This window comes from Uloborus diversus, chromosome 1 (assembly GCF_026930045.1).
Source record: "Uloborus diversus isolate 005 chromosome 1, Udiv.v.3.1, whole genome shotgun sequence".
Classification (NCBI taxonomy): domain Eukaryota; kingdom Metazoa; phylum Arthropoda; class Arachnida; order Araneae; family Uloboridae; genus Uloborus; species Uloborus diversus.
The window spans coordinates 151,730,586-151,752,855 of NC_072731.1; the positions used below are offsets into that span (position 1 = coordinate 151,730,586).

At 31.3% G+C, this 22,270-nt stretch overlaps 2 protein-coding genes across 4 annotated transcripts in view; one reads left to right on the top strand and one right to left on the bottom strand.

The window, feature by feature from the left end:
* Positions 1-140: 140 nt before the first annotated feature.
* LOC129232880 (Golgi SNAP receptor complex member 1-like) lies at positions 141-18,924 on the bottom strand. Of its 2 annotated transcripts, none has more exons than XM_054866994.1 (8): positions 18,618-18,924; positions 15,961-16,066; positions 11,181-11,265; positions 10,071-10,264; positions 8,155-8,226; positions 7,943-7,972; positions 5,424-5,506; positions 141-383 (listed from the first exon to the last, which is right to left on the bottom strand). In XM_054866994.1, the coding sequence occupies exons 1-8, from the start codon at positions 18,643-18,645 to the stop codon at positions 259-261; spliced, it is 723 nt and encodes a 240-aa protein (XP_054722969.1). In that variant the 5' UTR covers positions 18,646-18,924; the 3' UTR covers positions 141-258. The 2 variants fall into 2 exon arrangements, with proteins under 2 accessions (XP_054722969.1, XP_054722960.1); XM_054866985.1 differs by having other exon boundaries at positions 11,181-11,268.
* Positions 18,925-18,933: 9 nt separating this feature from the next.
* The window catches only part of LOC129232842 (5'-nucleotidase domain-containing protein 1-like), a 109,643-nt gene continuing 106,306 nt past the window's right edge, over positions 18,934-22,270 (top strand). Inside the window, exon 1 of one of the 2 annotated variants that reach the window (XM_054866945.1) lies at positions 18,934-19,285. In XM_054866945.1, coding sequence (XP_054722920.1) covers positions 19,227-19,285 — 59 coding nt within the window. In that variant the 5' untranslated portion in view covers positions 18,934-19,226. The remainder of the gene's footprint in view (positions 19,286-22,270) is intronic. The other variant, XM_054866975.1, reaches the window with a different exon arrangement.

Below are 22,270 nucleotides of genomic sequence, written 5' to 3' on the forward strand. Positions count from 1 at the left end.
AAAAGTCGTTAAACAGAGAGCCTACTGTACATACATTTGCAGGCTCTAATATTTTAAGCCCTTCTATGATTTCAATACTGAAGGACATAGACCAGAAAGCAAAATATGAAAAAATAGAATAACAAAGAAAAATACAAATATTCACTTTATTTTCATATTTCTTGGTAAGACAGTTAAAAGAGAATAGAAACATACAACATTAAACTCTTTAAGACAAACATTTCAATTGATACAATTAATTCTCCATTTCCAATGACATCAATGAAATGTATAGATTATGAATAAAATCAAACAAATACTTATGACTATAGCCAATATAATGGAATCTCTTCGCTTCCTTAAATTGATTCTCTGTATGATGCTATTAATAACTGGAAAACGATCTTATGTTAGGTTAAGGAAATGTTGCACAAAAAAAAGTTATTTCTGGGAAGTATGAATTAGATACAAGTCTTGCTCCTTTTTACTTTCTTCTATATCTAATATATAGAAGAAAGTATTGGATTCGTGCAAATTTTCGAATTTCGAATTTTGACGGATTCGAACGTTTTGAGGTGTGCTGAGTCCATTTCGACCATTTTTGGAAAATGTCTGTCTGTCTGTGTGTGTGTATGTATGTGTGTGTGTGTGTGTGTGTATGTATGTGTGTCACGTCTGTGTGTGACCAGTTTTTTGTGGCCGCTCTACAACAAAAACTACCGCATGAAATCGAACGAAATTTAGTACACATATGTGCCCCTATGTGAACTTGTGCCCATTAGTTTTTGGCGCGAATTCCTCCAAGGGGGGTGGAGCAATGGGACGTTTTTCGAGTTACGCGTGCTTGCTATTCCTCAGGAAGTTACTGGCGGAATCAAACAAAATTTGGTCCATATGTTGGTATTAACAGGAACAGGTGCTGATTCAATTTTGGTGTCAATAACTCAAACGGGGGTTGAGCTACAGAACGTTTTTTGTCGTCAGTTGTGACTGCTGTATCTCAAGAAATAATGAACGGAATGAAAGAAAAATTTATCGCAAGTAGCCCTTAGTGGGTATAAGAGCTGATTTTATTTTGGTGTCAACAGCTAAAAAGGGGGTAGCGCAATCGCCCGTTCTGTTTTTCGATTGTGATTGCCCTATCTGAAGAAGTAATGCTACGTTCTAGTTGAAATTTGGAATATATGTGAATCCATATGTAAACATGCTTTGGTTCAATTTTGACGCCAATCGCTCCAAGAGGTGTTGATTTTTTTTTTTTTTTTTTTTTTGCGAATAAAAATAGTTTTATTAATGCAACAATAAGAAAGATAAATCGTTGTCGTCTGCGTATTTCGCGTGATTTTAATTGTATGGAAATGATCGGAAATATTATCTCAATGATTCAAAATTTTTTACTGTTGCCATCTTATGTTTGTTAACAAATAAAATATTTGTAATTCATTCAAGCAAGGCTTTTAAAATAACTTTCAATTTTCGCTCTTTGCTTTGCTTTTGCAATAATTCAGACATTGGGATAGTCGTCAAGTTTTTGCATGTGTCATTTTGTTTTTGTTGGGAATATTGCTTCCTCGTCAAGCATGGGGAGGGATCAGAAAAAAAAAAAAGAAAAATATAGAAGAAAGTTTCGTGATGGCCACAACATACTAGTTTTTTTTTTTGAAAGAGATGGAAAACAGCATATTGCAGAGAAGACAAGTCTCCCCCCTCTCCCCCTCAAAGTAAACTGCAGAGATCTTCCATACCTGAGACCTGATTAACCAGTAACCACTGTAACTTAAGATAAAAACATGTCAAAGGCAGAAATAATAGTCATTCCATGCCAACTGACTTAGTGGTCTCACAAGACCATCTCCATTTTTTAATGAAATTTTGCACAGGTGTGCCCCCTGCCTTTGAAACTAACTTGTGCACACTTTCAGTTTACAAGATCAAATCCTGAAGATCTGGCATCCTTTAAATAAAAGACTCCAAAAAGTAGGGACAGCTTTGTGAAACAAATTGAAATGCTTTGGTTAAGCAATCAGGAAGTTTAAATACATTAGAAGCTTGAAACTTTGGGAGCTAATAGTACTTTATGAAGATGCACATCCCCCAAGAACAAGGGCTATTTTTTGGCAAGGGTTTAAGCCCTGCCACAAAGACCCCCCCCCCAAAAGGCAAAAATGCCCCTTAAAAACATCCTAAAAATTTCAATGGTGCAGTCTGTGCCATGACCCCCCCCCCCCTAGGTGGGCACCCCTGCTTTATATTGTTAAAATATTAGTTTTAGTGAGTTTAAACTCATGCATGTAAATTCAAGACAAAAACTCAGTAGCAGAATTTTCTCTGAATTTTCAATTGCCATAAATTTTGAACAAAGCTCATTTAAAAGTTGTTTTTTGTAGTTCTATTAAAAAAGAAGCTATTTTCAATGGGTTACGGTTGCAGAGCTTTAATAATCAATTCTGTTCTAATTATTTTTTTTCTACTTCATTTATCACTTCCATCACTTCAATTCATTCACATTTTCCATTGTGTTGGTTAGTATTCTTCTATGTACTTGTTTATACTACTAGCTTAATGTTGGTGACTTCAACTTCTTGTCCTATACATTCTCTCCTTATCTTCTCACACTTAAGTTCGCCAAAAATATTCTCCAAAACGACCCTTTACCTCCCTTTTGAGAATCTCTTTTTTTTTCTGCTGCAGCCATCCTCACTTCTTTCTATACATTTTGGCTTTCTTTTTTTGACTCTTATTTGGAGATTTCTTGGTCACAAATTTCATTTAATACATTCCTAATTTCACATATATTTCCATTGACCTAAATTAGAGCTAAAGAAAAATTGCAAAATAAAATCCAATACACTTTCAATATTACTAGATTTTTTTGACAGCATCTGTAACATATTCTGCACATTCAGTTCAAAAACTTCAAAATTGCAAATTTGAAGGCTTTGATGTTGTGGAGGTGTTTCAGTGTTGACACATTAGATTTTGAAAGGAAACACAATTGAAACTAATCACTATATATAGATGATGAACTGAATCAAGTTTAATTGCATTTCATTTCGAAATCCAACATGTTAGCACAGCAAAACCAACTCAAAATCGAAAATTAAAAATTGTCACTTATGGCAGTGTTGAACTGGATGTACGATTTATCTACCTGATATATTATTTTGCGAGTTTTCTAAGCGTACCTTAAAAAAAACTTTATGATTGCAATCAGGGTTCATACTCTTACAGGTATAGTGTATTTCAGGAGTTTCTGATTAGTCAGAAATAAAAATTTCAAGAGTAATAGCACAAACAACGTATAAAAACAGAGTATAAGAACAGATGGAATATGTTTTGGAATGTGAAAAAAGGTCAACAAATAATACAGCAAATAATCAAGTAAATGCATTTACTATATCATGATGCTATTTTTTACTTTTCAGACTGGTAATTTATAATCCCAAAACTCATCAGGGATTAAAAATGATCAGATATTAAAACAGAAGAAAATTCATCATAACAGATTCCGGAAGGAATAATATCAAAAGACTCCACAAAAAAGTAGCTCATTTAACAATTTTGAAAGAACAATGAACTCCTTTCCATCGCATAGTAATTATGCTACAGAGATTTAGGAAGAAATTAAAAACATACACCATATATTGCTCTCAAATCTCCACTCGATTCTCTAGAATGATCCAAATTTACACTTATATATAAATAATAGGGTGGAAAAATGCTTTTAAACTGATGACTTAAATTAAAAACTCATAAATAAAAAGTTTTGAAAGCCCTAAATCTACAAACCTATGCCTGCTTCATTTTAAAACTTGAAATTGATGCTAACTTTCCAACTAACTAAAAATTATTATTATTCCTTTTTATTTTTTGGCAATAATTGAAAATTTTGTCCAACTAAAGACAGCACTTTTTTGATTCAATGATGTTACATTACGTTAACTAGACATGATAAATCAAATATTTAATTAGTTGCCTGTAATCAGCTGATGCTTCTAACTTAGTACCAACTTTTTTGTAATTAGAAACAACTTAATCCAATAATTTCATTCTTCATGAAAATTATAAGGCAATCTTAATTGACATATGAAGCATAATGCAATACTGAAAATATGCATACTTATTAAAAACAAAAAATAAAGCAACAAAATTTACATAGCCTCAACATTCAACTTTTGTAAAAAAAAAAAACTTTTAGCATATACATGAAATTTTCAATAATCAAATTGTTTGAGAAATCTTTACTAATAATAAAGCTGAAAGTGTCTCTGTCCGGAGGATGTCTGGATCTCTGTGACACGAAAAGCGCCTAGACCGTTCGGCCGATTTTCATGAAATTTGGCACAAAGTTAGTTTGTAGCATGGGAGTGTGAACCTCGAAGCGATTTTTTGAAAATTCGATGGGGTTCCTTTTCTATTCCAATTTTAAGAACAAAATTATCATAAGATGGACGAGTAAATTAGGGAATTATCATAATGTGGAACTGGAACATGGGCACAAGCCAATTAACGAGATATGAAATTATCAAAACGTGGAACTGTAACATGAGTACAAGCCAGTTGGCGAGAAAATTCACCATACATTATCTTTATCTTTATTTATTATTTACTAATAATAAATCAGTCTGTCTGTCAGATTCTCTGTGATGTGCATAGCGATTAGACTGTTCGGACAAATTTTCATGAAATTTGGCACAAAGTTAGTTTGTAGCATGGGGGTGTGCACCTCGAAGCGATTTTTCAAAAAGTCGAAGTGGTTCTTCTTCTATTCCAATTTTAAGGACAAAAATATCATGAGATGGACGAGTAAATTACGAAATTATCATAACATGGAACCGTAACATGGGCAGAAGCCAATTGGCAAGATACGAAATTATCATAACGGGGAACCATAACATGAGTGCAAGTCAATCGGCGAGAAAATTCACCATACATTATTTGTAAATATACAGGCGAACCAAAAGACCTTTTAATTTTTCTATTACGGGCAAAGCCGTGCAGGTACCACTAGTAATGAAATAAAGTGAAGACTTATTTAGTGAAGGAGAAGAAATGTATGAACCAGCAAGAAATAATTTATGTCCTATCAATCCTGAAATATTCATGTTTTTGCATAACAGTTTAGAAGTACCCGGATTTAATTCTTTATAATAATGTTACATGAACCTCAGCTGAGAGGATTATTTTCAATATTTCATTCAATTTTAAGCAAATTTTGTATTGTTTGTCTTTATTTTAGGCAGTACACTTTTATGCTACATGTTTCATTTATGTGGCAGAAAATTACAGTCATATATTTTTAATCTTTATTCATCTTGGTTTCATGTTCAAAGAATACGTAAAGATTTAAACATTATAAAAAAGAATTTGAAAAAAAAAAAAAAACCCGATGTCCCTAGTAATAACAACAATAAATTAATTGGAATTGAACAAGCAAAGGATACTAACTAAAGTTGTCATTTTAGTTTGTATAGCTTTCATTGCAATTCTCTGACTCATAAGCTCTTCTTTGGTTTTCACTGCAATGCTGAAACAATTGAATTCACAATTTTTAGATCATATTATCAGTCTACATTTAATCACTTATGGTGCTAAAGTAACAAAGGAAAAATTTGCATGAAATCAATACTTTCTTCTATATATTAGATGTAGAAAAAGGTAAAAAAGACATGCCAAATTGATATTAAGTTAATGCTTTTAATTATGTATATATTTTACACATAAGTTTTTTTTAAAAAAATTTTATTTGCATAAATTGTTTCTAAACCAGCATGAATCCATGGGCGCCCACGTGCAAAATGTTAAGGGGGGCGCCAGGATTGCCAGACGTCCCGGATTTCAAGGGACAGTCCCGTATTTTGAAAAATTGTCCCAAGTCCAGGGGAATTTCCATAAGGGACGGCTAAAGTCCCGTTTTCTTGCTAATAACAATATTTTACAAAACGAGACATTATTTTAAGGGGGAAAAATAGAGTAAAACAAAAAATGTGAAGCAAAGAGCAATAAGAAAATGATGTGGCAGCAAACGCAAAATTATTTTTGTTTCAATTTGGTTGTCATTTTGGCGGAAGAATATGAGGAGCCAAATGATTGCTTCCTCTTTGCTCATTAACAAATGTTGGAAATATATCTCTGCGCATGCGTCCTCAATCGCAATGAAAACTATTTTTATACTTTGATCAGCGACATTTTGTATGGTTTAATTCTGTTACAATTTAAATTTTCAGATGTATCATGAAGAGACGTTCTAGGTCGGAAAGCACCCCTTAAAAATACACCAAATTCAGTAAATGCCCTCAACCAAAAAAATACCCTTCCCCCCCCTTTCACTCCTAGAAACCTGTCCCGTATTTACTGTGCTTAAATCTGGCAACCCTGGGGGGCGCAGATATTTCACCCATGGTTTAGTAGGATATTTTACCCATGGAAACCAATTTTAGTTCAGATTAGAGTTATTAAAATTTGACATTTTTAATAACTTAGTTATTAATGGCTAGAGAAGAAATGTTTTTACATTTTTACAAAGAAAAAAGTACTACAAACAAGGAAGTTCTAATTTTTAATGGGGGGGGGGAGGGGGCTTGAGCGCCTACTAGCCCCCTCCCTATGTGGACGTCTGTGCACGAATCTTATTGCCATGCATCACATAGCATTCTCCAGAAGTTACTCCTGACATACCCCTTAGTCTCATGTCTTCATTGGCCATTAACTCATGTTTTCACTGGTCATTTAAACAAAATTTGTTGTTCAAACTTAATGATAGAAATTATGATTATTAAAGCTCATGTAGGTTAGTTGGCATAAAAAGAAACATCCGGTAAATGCAAACAAACTCGATTGCCACACTAGTGATATTTTTTTAGTTAAACTGTTGGTTAGTGATGACTGGATGACAAATAGAAGAGTGTCTGAGAGTGTATGTTTCCAAATAATTGTGTAGGCAACGTAATTGCTTGAAGACGACACTGAATAAAGTTGTTTTTTAAAGCTTACTGATCTTACATTCTCTTCTCCAGTAGATCTACAAATGCAAATTAACTGATTTCAACTAGCTTTGTCTGTCATGTGAGAGGTAACTAAAACACTAAGTCAGGAATTTATTTTTGCTGCAATTTTTGATGTGCAATTCAAGTGTTTTCACTTACCCCATGGATGTTATACTCTGGGGTAAACAAAAACAGCTAAAGATGTAATTTTTCCTATTTTCTGAGAGGTTGAATTTTGAAGTAAATTATCTTTTTGTGTGTATTTTACATAAAGTCAGAGCATAGATTTAATTTTATATGAATTTTCTCCTCAAATGATTTCAGTATACCTCTGCAGGATTCAGTGAGTAGCATGCAACCTACTGGTCACATATTGATCAGTGTTGGTGTTAAACTCCTTAGGCATCTAAACAGATCATGTATAGTGTGATTATCTACCTACGTCAAAATCATGGGGTAGTAAATGGAGTATTTCCGTTTACTCCCTCTTCTCTGGGGGTAATGGTAAACATAATTTTATTTACTAACAAACAGTCAAAAGGTCAAAACTTTCATGCATGAAAATTTTGATGTGAAAATTTTATGGTAAGTCTTGGAAAATTTTGTGTCTTAAATTATCTAAAAGCAATGGAAGGATCTTAAATTGCAACAAAACAAACATGTTTCCTTTACCCCAATTGACCTTACATAATATAAATTTTATACTATTAAAAATAAACTAAGAGAATTCAATGAACATGTTCGCAGGCTCAATTAAGTTTCAGTGCAGAAGACAATTTAATTTAAGCAACGAAGTTAGGTGCTTGTTGCCTATCGAGCATGGATAGAAATGAGGGGGGTAAAAAAGAAAATACTAACAGTTGAATGGAAAACAAATTGATTGTGAGATAATGATGCTTTTGTTGTAAAACTAGTTTAGAAACATAATACGTAGTGCAGAATAGAATCAACACAAAAACATCAAACTGTCTTTATACCTTATTTGATCATCCACCATTTTCTCGGAACTAAAACAAAAAATTTTTTTAATTATTACACAATGTAAAACAAATTCAAACCATGATCACATCTGATACAGATACTACAAATGAAAAACATTATGTACTAAATGTCAAATAATAGATATTATTGAAAAATATATAATTAGGTTCAAAATCTAAATTCAAAATGAATATTCTCAAAAACTCACTTTCTAATGTGTTCATGTTCCTTGAGATACAAATCAGTCCTCCTGTTCAAACCAGATGAACTTTTATAGGCACTAAGTAAAAAAAGGGAACAAACAACATATTAAGTTTCTAAATAGTTAATTCTGATGCAACTTAATGATTTACAACATTGTATGCAAAATACAGTATGAGATTCCAAATTCTAAATCCCAAAATCTGGAAAATTTCCCATTTAAATAAATTTAAAAAAAAAAAAATCTGTTTTTTTTTTTTTTTTTTAGTTTTAAAGTTTAAATTTTTTAACTTTTGGCAGTTAAGGTAACATACCAGTAGTGGCTAAAAGTGCATCAAAGCTGCAGGAGGTAACGTTTAAATCCATTGGGAAACTTGAAATCCTTTTTTTTTTTTTTTTTTGTAAATATAAACCTTGAAGTAGCCACTACTGAAAAACTCTGACACACTGGCCACTATTGGTGTGTTTACCTTACTTGTTGAAAATACTGTACTTTCAGCTCAGTTTTTTAAAAAATGTTCTTTCAATGCCATGTGCTATGCGTAAATAAGCAATTTGCTGTAATTGTGCAGGAATTTTTTTAACACCCACTTTTGGTTAACTTTAATCCTTTTTCTTCTTTTCATAAGTACGCAATACAAAGCCTATTGAACAAAAGTATAAAAATATTTTTAGTACAAACATGGTTTTTTTTAATTGTATCAATCAGCACATTGCATAATAATACCAAGAAACATCCGCAAACTATATGGCAAATTATCTTTGACAATTATTTCAGCATAATCAAATATACTTTCATACAGATTGATCAAAAAATAAAAGAAATTTAGTGTGAACATTAGCCAAATAAGGAAAAACCTGACAAATATTGCACGACAAGAGAGGTTCACTATTTTTGAATCCAAAATTCCGAAATTCGGAAAGGTTGCAGTCCTGAGCATTTTGGATTTGGGGTAACCCAAACTGTAATAGCATAAAATAATACCGCTCACATTCAACAATGACCTATTTGTATTTCTTAGGAAGTTATTCGGTGATTTCTTCCTTTTTTTCTTACTGCTTTTTTCCCTCAAAATAGTAGAAAATAAAATTGCCCAGATGAAAGGTACATTACATTAACCCATTTCTTGATCAGGTTGAAAACCCTTAATTTGCATGCTGCAGATAACAAACAGAGATGCTTTCTCAGAGACAATATAGCAACATTGTAATGGCACTTTTCTTCGCATTTCACTATTGGGGTTTTAATGTTGCTTTTTGCTGTAGAGCTTGTATTTAAAAATCCTTCGCTTTATCAGTGTTTAGTCATTGGGCTAGAATAAATGCTGTGCAATAAGAATACAAGTTTGCCAACATGTATTGAAAAATTAAATAAATTTACACCATACATAAAGGGGAAAAATATAAAAAAACAAGTAAAGAAAAAAAAGAATAAACTTTATTAATTTAATTAACGAATAACAAAATGCATACTATCAGAAAGGAAATCAGAGAATTTTTGCAGTTTTTAAGTTTGTCTGAGCAACAACAACAACAAAAAAAGAATTAAATAAATAGAATGATTCCATTGCTACCGTTTCTTATTTATCGTTTGACAAATTTAGCTCAAAGTTATTTTCTATGTTTTTTAACAGTACGTTAAAACAAAAATTACATTATTTTTTAAAATTGCCTTATTTTAAAACCATGTAATATTGAATTCGACTTTAAAACAGCATAATAGTGAATCCATGTTATAATATTTGCAATTTTTTTACCATGCAATATCAAAACCATGTAGTACAAGCACTGCATTATACCAAAGATGCCTGTATACAATACGCATATATATTGATGATAAAAGCATTTGAAAATGAAAAAGAACAAGTAATACAAAAAAAAAAAAAAAAAAAAAAATAAGGAAACAAGGAGAAACATTCATACTCAATATCTTTTCGAACTGAGCTTAGCAGTTGTTCTCTCTCTTTCCTGGCTTGAATATTTGCTTTGGTCTTTTGGAATTCATGAGTACAATCTTGTAATATATCTCTGTGCCGTTGCAGAGTGTGTGATACTGTTGCACCTGGAGCTGTTTGTGTCTGACAATAACTTATCATTTTATCGTTAACATCTGTAAGCTGTCAAAATATTTAAATATACATTAATTACGCACTACATTGTGAGAAATAATGAAATTCTCCTAATGTCAGCAATAGGACAGAGGTGGCAAGGTCAGTTGAACTCACTCCAGAAAATCTTAGAAATTGTTTTAAAAACAGTTTTAGTCAAGAGAAAAGATTTAGGATGCTAGGGAAGTGTAATGGCCTCATCCCGAAAATTTTTCAAAGCGGAAGCTAAAATTGCAAATTAGGGAAATCTTTAGTAAAGATATTTATAAATGTTCAAAAAAAAGGTAACTTTTTTTATGTCTTATTGATATAATGTAATAGCAATGAAAGAAAGTAAAATGGCTGTTTCCATTTATGCAGGTATAGTTCATGAACAAATCAATAAAAAACTAATGAGAAAAACTTTGAGATGTAAGACAGGAAGCAACCTGAAGCATTCATAAAAAGTTTCTTTAAAACTCTGAAACAGTTGCATGCATTTTTTTTCCATACATTCCTGTAAATATTCTGGTCTGGTGGCTAATTACACAGAAAAAAAAATCTAGCTATATATTTGATTTTAAGCTTTCACTGCTGAGAAATTTATTGTTTCTTGTGTTTGGGTTTCGTCGTCCCAGAGCGGTCATAGCAAGTGTGACAGGCAACCACCACTGGCCGTCTACGAGTGGCTGTAGCAGTAAAAAGGATAAATAATGATTTTCAAAAAAATATCAGATTGAAAAACTGTCACTAAGAGAATAATTTTTTAACCATCTGACACTAAAATATCAAAGTAAAAAAAAACCTAATTTTTTCTTTAACATTTTAATTTATCACTATTTATCATACAAATCAAAATGATTCTTGCAAAATGATGTAAACATTAAGTGAATTCAGAATATCCAAGATTATTAAAATGAGCAAATTAACATGACATAAAACTTACTTTAGAGAGCAACTGTTCAATTTCCAATGCCATTGTTTCAAACATATGCTCGCTGTTAGAGCTACTGAGTAATGGCACAGTGTCACTGCTAAAAACAATCAATAAATAAATATTATGCAGTTATAATTAACAATTCTAAAAATACTAGAAAATCTCCCATCAAGGTATGACGGGTAAAAATTGCTTCTACATTTGAATGAAGCATTTGCCTGTTTGGTGATATTTTGATAGTCAAAATTTTAACCCTCACTCCGGTGGATTAACCCTAAACTACAGTAGATAGCGTTCATTGTTGACCATTGTTTCATTTCTTCATTCCCCTGAAATAACTCAGTCACCCCAGATCCAGTTTAGCCTTGTCACAATATAACCTTTCCCTGCCAGTTAAACATTACCAAAACATATTATCAAATTATCATGCCATGGCGCGAGTTGCATTTTTGATGACGTCAGGAGCGTAACTCGATCATTGGCTATTATACATACATGAGGATTACTGTTCATTCAGACCAGCAAGTATAAAAATATGCTACTTCTGCAGACAATGTTAATAGTTATAAATGACATTTTAAGTATAACATTAAATATGTTTCTACATGAATGTAAAAGCATATCTGCTCACTATTTTAGAAGAAAACATATGGTTATTTTCTCATGGTATCAAAACCGAAAGTTAAATCAACAAGTAATACTAAATTATAAATACAACGTTAATACTTTCGAATGAAGCATATTGCAATCAAGCATAGAAAGTAAAGCTAGCAAACATTGTATCAACATATTTTTCATTAATTGCATGATTACAAATGTTGTTAAAATTAACAAAAAGTTCCATCTAGAACTAAACGAGCCTACTTTCCCATATACCCATATCTACTTTCTAGTGTCTGATCAATATTCTCATAAATAGCTAAAAACACAAATTATTTCTAATATATTTTTTTAATATTTCAAGCCGATTTCTAGGAATAAAATATGCCTCACTCATCTAAAGAATTAGATGTGTAAAAAAATAAACAAATGAATGAACAAATAAAATAGCAGTACCTTTTAAACAGAGCAGCTAATACACTTTTTTCCATTAAAAAAAAAAAAAAAATCTTTAACCACTTTCAAAAAGAAAAAATAATAATTAAAATTAATAAGTTCATTAAACTAAATACATCATACCAAAAAAAAAAAAAAAAAACATTTGTTTTTCACCCGTTGCCAAAAAATAATTTTTTTAATGAATTAATGTGCTTTCAAAATAAATGAAAACAATAAAATGTCAACTTAATTAATTTTCATTGTCATAAAAAAAAAAAAGAATCTTCTGCACATACCTTAATGTAGAAACATAAAGGACTTCGAATTTATCCATCAAAAAGTTTGAATGAAACACGAAACAGACGTTGAAAACATAAATAGCAAATCAAAACTTAAACTGAAACAAATATGCTGAGCATTACATTAATTTTAATGCCCATGATGAGCCCATGCTTCATTTTAATATAACATATCCTTTGTTAACACTGATTTGTTATTTTATCATAGGACTATTAATACTTGGAACTGAAATATTTTACAACAATTTTTCTCTATTTCCAGTTTCATCTAAATATAATGGATAGAAGAAAATATTAGAATTGAAGAAGATTTTTGATAGGTTTACACATTTTGAGACATGCTGAACCCATTTTAACTGTTTATGATAGATGTCTACAACAGGGAAATAATCTAATATTTTTCTGTTAAGCGTGAGTGCTTCATTTCAAGATATAATGTATGGATTCAGAGGAAAATTGTCCATATATAAGACTCAGAGCAAACAGGTGCTGATTTCATTTTGACACCAATACTATATTTCAAAAAGCAACGTGAGAATTTGGACAAAATCAGCCTTTTAGGTTGATCTTGGAGTCGGTAAGTGCTGATTCCACAGGGGGTGGCTTATTTAAACTTTATTCCTCATAAAGTATGACTACCATATCTCAAGTATTAATAAGAGGATTCAAATAAAAAGTGATTCAATAGAAACAGGTGTTTGATTTGAGCTCAGAGATAAACACAAATCACTTTAGAGAAGGGGATGAAAACGCGATTCAATAGAAAAAGGTGATCTAATGAAATATTTTTTCCTTCAGCCTAAGATTGATACATACCGAATGATATTCCACAGTAAAAAATACATGATTTATTTAGAAGTACAACCAGCATAAGTAAACAAGGAAAAATTGTAAGGTAGATTTTAATTTACTGGAATTGTATAAAATTACAAAAGTTGAGTTACAAACAATTGTTCATATCATTTCTTAACAGGGCAGTTCTCAAAAGGTGGAAACAAAAAAGTTAACTTTGAGCAATTTCAAAATTTTTCAAATTTGACATCAATTTTGTTTTTATTCTATAGTATGCATACCTAGAACACAATATATGAACATGAAAAGATGGCAGGTATTTGTAAAAATTGTTAATTAGCAAATTAAATCAGCAGTCTGTAGGTAACAGATTTTGGACATTGTTGTCCTGTAGGTAATGGATTTTGGACATCATCATAATGTAAGTTTCACCATTTTTGACGATTGCTAATCTGATTTTTAACTTTTCCAGTGAAAATTTTATTTGCTACTTTTTGAATTTTGCAATTTAATAATAAAGAGGATATTAATGAAGTACTTGAATGGCTATACATACTGCTCTTTACATATAATAAAGTTTTGGAATGATTTTGAAGAAGTTGATGAAAGGTAAAAAAAAGCTTTATGGAAATAACTATACAAACTCATAGCTTCTTTTATTAAATAACATTTGTATTTCTCTGGATTATTAACTTTCATTTTCTGTAGATATTTTCCAAACTTAGAATGTGCTTCTACCAGAACCTCACTTTTTGTTCTACTTCTAGGAGACATAATCTCGTGTGAGCATTAAACTTTGCAATAAATCCTTTTGCAAATAGGTATGAAAAAATCAATAATGACTTCAGAAAGCATATAAATACAACACAAATTCCATTAAAGAACTTAATTAAATTATTTAAAGCACTTTTTCAAAACATGTTGTTAATTCAAAAGACTTACTATCTCTCAAATCTCAAGATAGAATGAAAATTACCAACTGATATTTGTTCACAAGTCAACTGCAGACAATTTTTTCTAAACTCCAAAAAATTCGAGAATTAAAACAATTATTTAAATTAAAAAATACAAATGTAAAAAGTGACATCAGTTTTAATAATGAATATTTTTTCTTATGTCTTAAGAATTAAAACGATGGCTAAAACAAAATTATTGAAAAAAGAAATTCGTATTTCTATTTGCAGATCGTTAAATTATGTAATTATATTTCCAAAAGAAAGAAGAGAAAAAAAAATCCTAAAATAATAAATGCGGGGGGGGGGGGGGGTGGATTGCTAGCGCAGGTGATAAAGTCGCTAAAACTGGTGCAATTGACGATAAACTACATTTGTCACACTGGAATTCCCCTCTAATAACCTTAGCTTATCGTATACTGTGTTGTCGCCAATGGAGGTTTGTTTGGCGATTTTAGCGCAAAATGGCTTTTGTTACGATCATAACCAGCCATGTTTCTACTGTAACTTATGTATTGTTCAATGAAAAACGTATTAATTATGCAAAATACCAATGGATTAAAGAAGATAACATTATAATAACCTTTTTTATTGAGGTTAGAAGACAGTGGATCATCAAAAATAATGAATGAACGGACAGAATTAACGGCGTCAAGATCGTAACGCCATTTGGACATCTCACATGTATGTTTAAGAAAAATCATTTTTCTTCTAAGATACTGCATAAAAGCTTATGAAAACACTTTTAAACAATTAAAAATTGATTCTGAGGATCGATAAATACCTTTGAAACGAAAACATCATACATTTAGTTCTCAAATAATAACATTGTAAAGATTGTAACTTTTGGACATGCATCAAATTTCAAACTTACTTTTTTCTAAAATCGTTAACAAAGTAAATAATCTGTCCTTACTTTTGTTTTTTGTGTAAAATGTTAACAAAAAATTATTCAGTGTAAGTTTCATACCTTTAATTTTTTTTTTTTTTTTGAAACGTATGAAAATAATTTAAAAAAATTTTTTTTTTAACGGTACATTTGCTCAGTTAATGTTTTGGTATTTCCAAAATTGTGCCTTTTAGCAAAGAAAATATTTTTTAAGGGCATTTGAAGAGCATTTTTTCCATAATTTATGTCAATTCTTGTCTCTATACAGTATTATAATTTAACTCGAAAATTTTTGAGTTAATTAAAATGAAAGTTATTTGGTGTTGAAGCTTCAAAGTTGAGGTCTGTGTTTGCTCCCACCTTTTGAGAGCTGCCCAATAATGAAATGGCCCATTGACTTTTGTTTCAAAGATGTGTGGTGTTTGAATGAAGCACAGTCACACAGACTTTATCCTTAGTAGTTCAGCTAGAGTGGTGTCGTGCTAATGCTTCAAGTGCGCCATGATTGTTAGATTTCCCAAGAATACCCACGAGAGGGGCTGTCAATGGGGAAGACCACCTTTGAAGTTTTTAGGGGAGTATTTTGGGGGGCATTTCCTTTCTGGGGAGTTTGGGGGGATAGATATCTTGAATTACTATAGTTTACTGAACAATCTATAAAAGCAAATGTTTAGTGTACTTATAGTTAGGTTCTTGCTATCGTAATCTTAAATTATTATTTATGTAAATATAAAGTTTAAATAAATGTCAACAAATTTGATCCTGATGAACAAGAGTCGGATAAACAGTTCTACTGTATAAGTCTTCTGTATGCTTACTTTTCATTTCGATAATCTTGACTTCCATAGCTAGTACCCAGCTTACTAAAAGACACCAGTTTTAGATCTATTTCATTTTCCAATTGTCGAGCTTGTCTCCTTAATTCTGAAATAAGAAAGAATATTTTATTGAAAATCCTTTTGTTATTAAATTACAAAGAACATAAACTAAATACTAAAAACATGGTCAATCACATGCAGACAAAAGAGGGATTAAATGGATGTAGTATTCCCTCCATCAGGATCAGAGAAAGTAGCTCAGTATGGGAACTCTCATATCCAAGACATTTATAAAAAAAATTGAACTGAGATCTTGTAATGTAGATCTAGATTGGTAAGAGTTGAAATCCCTCATTTGTTCCAATTTCAATAAGCTTAACAGAGAGCTTGGGAATTGAGGAAAATGCTAGAGTTGAAGAGTGAATCATTGCAACATATATCAAGGGAATAAAGTGATATGAAGGATATCGTTGGACATCCATGAAGCTATAGCACAATTAATAGTGACAAGCATTGGAGATGGTGTGAAAAAAAGAAGATTTTTACTAATACTATTAATATATGGTGGTGGTCTCTTTTTCAAAAAAAAAGGGGGAGGGGCCAGACAACAGGAAATTTCTTACTACAGAAAAAACTGAACTGAGACCTGTAAAAATTCTTACATTTTCTTTTACTTAATTACAACTTACATGTTTCAAAAATTGTAAAATCCTTCTCATTTCTTGTATGTTTGTATCATATTTAAAATAACTCCATTAATTTTGTGTTTATTTTTTAAGCATCAAAATATTTTTTTCTCGTTTTAACTTGTTAATATCACTAACAGAGAGTGAGTGAACTGGCCTTTTGCGCTGTGTGTATAATTATCTGTAAATGGCTACCAAAAGAGCAACAGTCTACTATTATGACTCTAGTAGATGGCAGCTGTAATTCATAATTATTAGTCTAGAGTAGCAGTGGTGCTCAAACTTTTTTTTACCCATGGGCCACACCTCAGTTTAAGATGAATTTCGCATGGTTATAAAAAAAATTCAACTATAGAATTTAATTTTTATCTAGATAGAAAGGAAAAAATAAAAGACAATTTCAAACCAAAAATTGTGGTAATCATTCCTACATGCTTATTTTATTGAAACAAACTTTGTACCTGCCTTTTAAAACCAGTTTATGACTATTTGACATAAAATTTTACAAGAATTCATAATACCAAATGAAGATGATTAATTGTTTTGGAAGACTTCAGAAAATATTTTCCGTTTCATAATGTTGAACATGGGCCACATTACCAGTTGCCGCCTTCTACTATGAAACAAAAATCATAGCTTGAAAACACATATCATACATATTTTTCCTTAGTACTAAAATTAGGGCAGAAATAAAAAAAAAAAAACATTTTGACAAAGTTTTTTAAACACATGACACTTTTGGAAATTTTAAAAGTAAAAAACCTATTGTCCTTATGTTATAATTCCCATGTTCACCAGAAAAAGAAAAAAAAAAAACATAAAGATGACTCCCAATTCTGAATGTTCATATTAATTCAGTAAACTTTGCAATGATATTTTCGGAGAATTATGTGCACACACTCACCTTCAACTCACTTATTTTCTTTAGCTCCTGAAATTAAAATTAAAAAAAAAAAAAAAAAAACTAGATACAAACTTAAAATCCATGACAGGCCATATAAAATCTGTAAAGGAGCAGCAAATATTCCAAGTATCATAGTTTGGTCATAACTTTAAAATTTAAGATATAGATCACAAGGCACGATCTATAACTGCAAAAATCAAGGTCGCGTTTTATGCTTGACATTTTGAGGTGAAGTTAATGATGCAATGGAATATTTTTTTTTAAAAGCGCATATTTATTTTCCTTCAAGGTCATGCAAAAGAAAAAAAATTAAATTCTAGTTAAATCTCAACCTCTGATTTGCATTTTCAAACACTAATAACAGCACCAAAAAAAAAAAAAAACCCTAAAACAATTCTTTTTAACATTAAAGCAGTGCATTTGACCACACTAAAAGACTGAATCAGACAGTACATTTTTAAAAAGTTTGATATAACAAAATTTGCTGCCCCTAAAATCTGCCATCCTAGCAGCAGAACACCAGGTTGCCTTCCCCGAGAAAGCATTCTAATGGAAAGCTCAATAATAACACACAAAGAATGGGAAAACAAGGGAACAGAATAAATAGCATTAATAAAGAAGCTATTGAAGTTGGCATGAACAATTGTCAAGTGACAGCTTTGATATTCTTACTTGAATATAAAATTGAAAAAAAAAAACCTCTCAATTTGTTTTTTTATTACATGGTTTAATTTCAATTTTGTGTATTTTTTTGCACTTTTTATTTCAGTGAATTTTTGTTACTTCTTAACCAACTCTTCATAAACTTCTGCACAATGATGACAAGGTAAAAAACTAGAAAAAAAATTATACTTTTATTGTTTGAATTTTAACATTGAACGGTAATAACTTTTACATGCACACAAAAAACAGGCAGCGAAATTAAGTAATGACTCATGATTACAAACACCCTTGTTTATATTTATGATTTGAAGGCCATCATTTAGGACTTGTAGGAACAAAAAGGAAATTCGTGCAAAGAAGCTAATCTTTTTTCGATTGCAATATCAATCAAATAAAGATTTTACCTTCCCAATTACTTGATTCTTTTGCCATTTCAGTTCAAAACAAAAGATGTATGTCATTTAATTATTTACAGGAAGTTTCGTGATGTGGACAAAGTTGCTCAAAAAAGACTGAACATGTATGCAGCAGAAAATGATTAGCCGCCGATGTTCTGCTTTTTCTTAAATGAAAAATACAAAAACTAGTCACAAATTTTAACTAAATAAAAATATAACCAAATAACAGACGACGATGAGTTAATTTCGTCATCATACGAAACTGTCACCAAATGTGTACATAAATAACAACGTAAAAATATCTTAAAGAAAAAGGAAAGGAGCAACCATGGGAGCATCACTGTTGAGTTATTCAATTAAGTGGAGTAGTATTGACATGCACAGCAAAGAAGCAAGCTTTACTGTGGAGAAGAAACTTTCGCTCTAAAACTCTTTCATTCTCTTACGCTCACGAGTCTAATGAAATGCAATGTTTTAAAAGTATTTACTGCTACTGCTTGCTTAAAATGATGAATACGCAAATCGCGAAGATGAAATAAGTTTTCGATGTTGAACATAATGAGGAATTTAAAATATCTCTAGTTGAATATTCAAATAAAACTTCAGATATGCTCTATGGCTCTTTTTAAATCTTTCAGACTGACTGTTCAGCTTTGGACAAAAGTTTCTCAAAGGTAACAATATTTGGATTATTAATGAACTTGGAAACACGTTTATTAATGAAATAATTTTATAAACTTACAAATATGTATTGCTATTCTAACACCATAACTTAATGCATGTTATCCTGGCTCTACAATACATCTAGTTCTTATTAATTAAACAAATTCCGATTTGAACTTATATTATTTTGGCATTAACATTATTTTACATTTTCACTTATTAGCCGCTTGTAATCATCTTGAGAAATTTGCAGAAAAAAATCACTGACTGGGCATCGTTGGCTTTTGGGTATATTATGGTTACTAGTTTTTCACTTATCTCTACAGAAATCAGTTCCTGAAGTTATCCCAAATTTTGGCACGATATTACTTTCAAGTTTACAAATTTAACCAAAAATGGCCAATTTTAAAGGAATAAGTTGAAGGAAAAAAATGCATAGAATTAAAATTTCTTTGTACCATATTCAAAGAATTCATATAACTGTCAACAAATTAAGTCCCCCACCCTCGCTTGCCTTTTCTTTAGCAATGGAAAGCCTATAAAGGTATAGAAGAAAAAGGAAAGGACCTGTTTATTTAGTGGAAACTTTTTTTTTTGTATTGAAAAAGGGGAGAGTCGGGAGTAGCTAGAAAACATGTCGACTAAAAAGATTTTTTTTAAGTAAATGATTACTATTGATGAATAATTGGTTTTATTGATTGTACTAATATGTCTATATGTAAGAAAAGAATTATCATTGACAATCATCTTGCTTAAATTATTTATAAATATTTCTGTAATTATAGCTGCCTGTCTCAACCAGTTAGTTTGCTTATTTTTATAGATTTCTTTAATTAGCAGCTTATCTCAGCAAACAGTTTTGATAATTACAAATGATCTTTAAGTTAAAATTATTCCTTTTAAGTAAGTGATCAATTTTTGCATTATTTTTTTCATTGTTATTAAATAGCAAATGAAATGAATATCTTAATAACAAACAAAATCAAAAATTGAATATACACTGTGATACCTTCCAGAGATCCCTATACCTACCACTACATCTGGTTTTTTAGCCAAATGAATGTGGTCCTGAAAAAAACTCTGTCTTTTGATCCAAACCAGGACCCAGCACCCTCAGAGTTATTTATTTGAATTGAGAACTTGGCAAATTTTGTGACCTCAAACGTATGAAATGCGCCCCAATCCTCATTAGCAAAGAAGGAAGATCTTCAATCGTCTGGTATTAAACATAGAACCCTAAAGGTCACAGAGTCCTAAGATGTTGAATCTTGCCGATCAGGCCACCATAACTCAAATATACACTGTCCACGAGAGCGGAGGGTAAAAAAAAAATTTAGACTTTGTTTTTGCCCTAGTGCAGAAAGGTTTCGTACTGGCAGGTACGTTACTCGTGCAAAATGAAAAATTATCTTCATCTCCATATTGCAGGTAACTTTTGGGTCATTCCATACCAAATCAACCAAAAAAAAGGTTTTGGCAGCTTTATCATCTCAGATTTTCATGATATTTGCAGAAATCTTGCTCTTTGACACCTTAAATTTATATATATATATATATATATATATATATATATATATATATATATATATATATATATATATATATATATATATATATATATATATAGTTGATTAAAAAAAACCCTCTTTTACTTGTCACCAGATTTTAAAATGTTATACCTCAAGTCATGTGGGAGCTACAGAGCTATGTGATAGCTTATTTTAAAGATAATTGTATGCAGAGGCGGACTGGCCATGTGGGCAATCAGGCAAATGCCAAAATGGCCAGTCCTTCCACGACGGCCGCCGAAAGAGATCAGAGCAGGGGTGAAATTTCGGGGCACATTTCCAAAGACATCCGGATAGCTTGGGGAAAGGCCATTCAAAGGAAAATGCTTTTGAGCATATGGTGTGCCGAAAAACCTTTCAGGGCGGTCGGTAGGTTTTTAGTGCTAAGTAACCTCTACCTAAAAACACATATCTTCGTACACACAAATATATAAAATATATATCTGTGTCTGAAAATGTTAAGTTTTATGCATTTTGTTTAATGGGTGTTATTATCCCCTATCAACCTCGTGCTGTGCGGCCATTAGAGTAAAGGCTGCGTGTGAAGAGAGAGAGGGGGAGGAGTGTCAATAATTTGACCTAGTTTGGACATGATTAAGCTTTCAGTGGTTTTGTTTCTGGTCCTTCCTGAACGAAAAATGGACAATCGAGAATTATCCACTTGGTTTTACTTTTGCAATGTAAATGCAACTTACTATTTCAACAAAACTAGGGCCACAAATGCGCCTTTGGCCTGGCCCTGCTGAAAGAGAAATGCAATAGGGCAAGATTTCAAGGATCCAGCCATAGGTCATGGCGGGGGGGGGGGGGCAGTGGCGGATCCACAGAGGGGACGATTGGGGCGATCGCCCCTACCAACAGACTTTGTGGGTTTTTTTTTTTTTTTTACTATTAGGTTGCATACCAAAATAAATCGTTTTTGTTTGAACACTTTCTGAAGAATAATCTAATTTTTTTTCAAATTCAAAATTTATACATTAAATTTTTTTCATTTATGCTCAAAATTTAAATGATAAATGTTAAAAATTGAAAGCGTATTTCCTTCTCAGCGTTTGCTTTATATCGTTCGAAGGTGTAATCATTCCTGCATATTTATAACTGGTGCCATACATAAGTTTTATTTTTGCTCCAGGGGGGGGGGGGGATTACATATTCCCTTAATTTGCGGTTTTTTAGTTGATTGATATGAAAATACAGGTTTTTTTTTTCTCCTTTATCTATTTGATAAATTTAATTATTTTATATATAAATGTGAGTTGATGAAGTCAGTAGCATTGCTACGGTGGCGCGGATGGGTTTGCCCCAGGTGGCACCCGAAATTGATCTTCAACTTTTTTTGGAAAATTTAAATGCTTCAATTCTAAAAAAAATTCCCCAACATTTCAATTTATATTAAAAATTATTTTGCAGGGCGGGGCTAAGCCGGGT

Coding starts and splice junctions, on each gene's coding strand:
- LOC129232880 (XM_054866985.1), bottom strand. CDS start 18,645: ATGGCAAAAGAATCAAGTAATTGGGAAG. Junction 10,265..11,180: donor TTGAACAGTTGCTCTCTAAA/GTAAGTTTTATG, acceptor ATATTTTGACAG/CTTACAGATGTTAACGATAA. Junction 8,227..10,070: donor TCAGTTCGAAAAGATATTGA/GTATGAATGTTT, acceptor TTTTTTACTTAG/TGCCTATAAAAGTTCATCTG.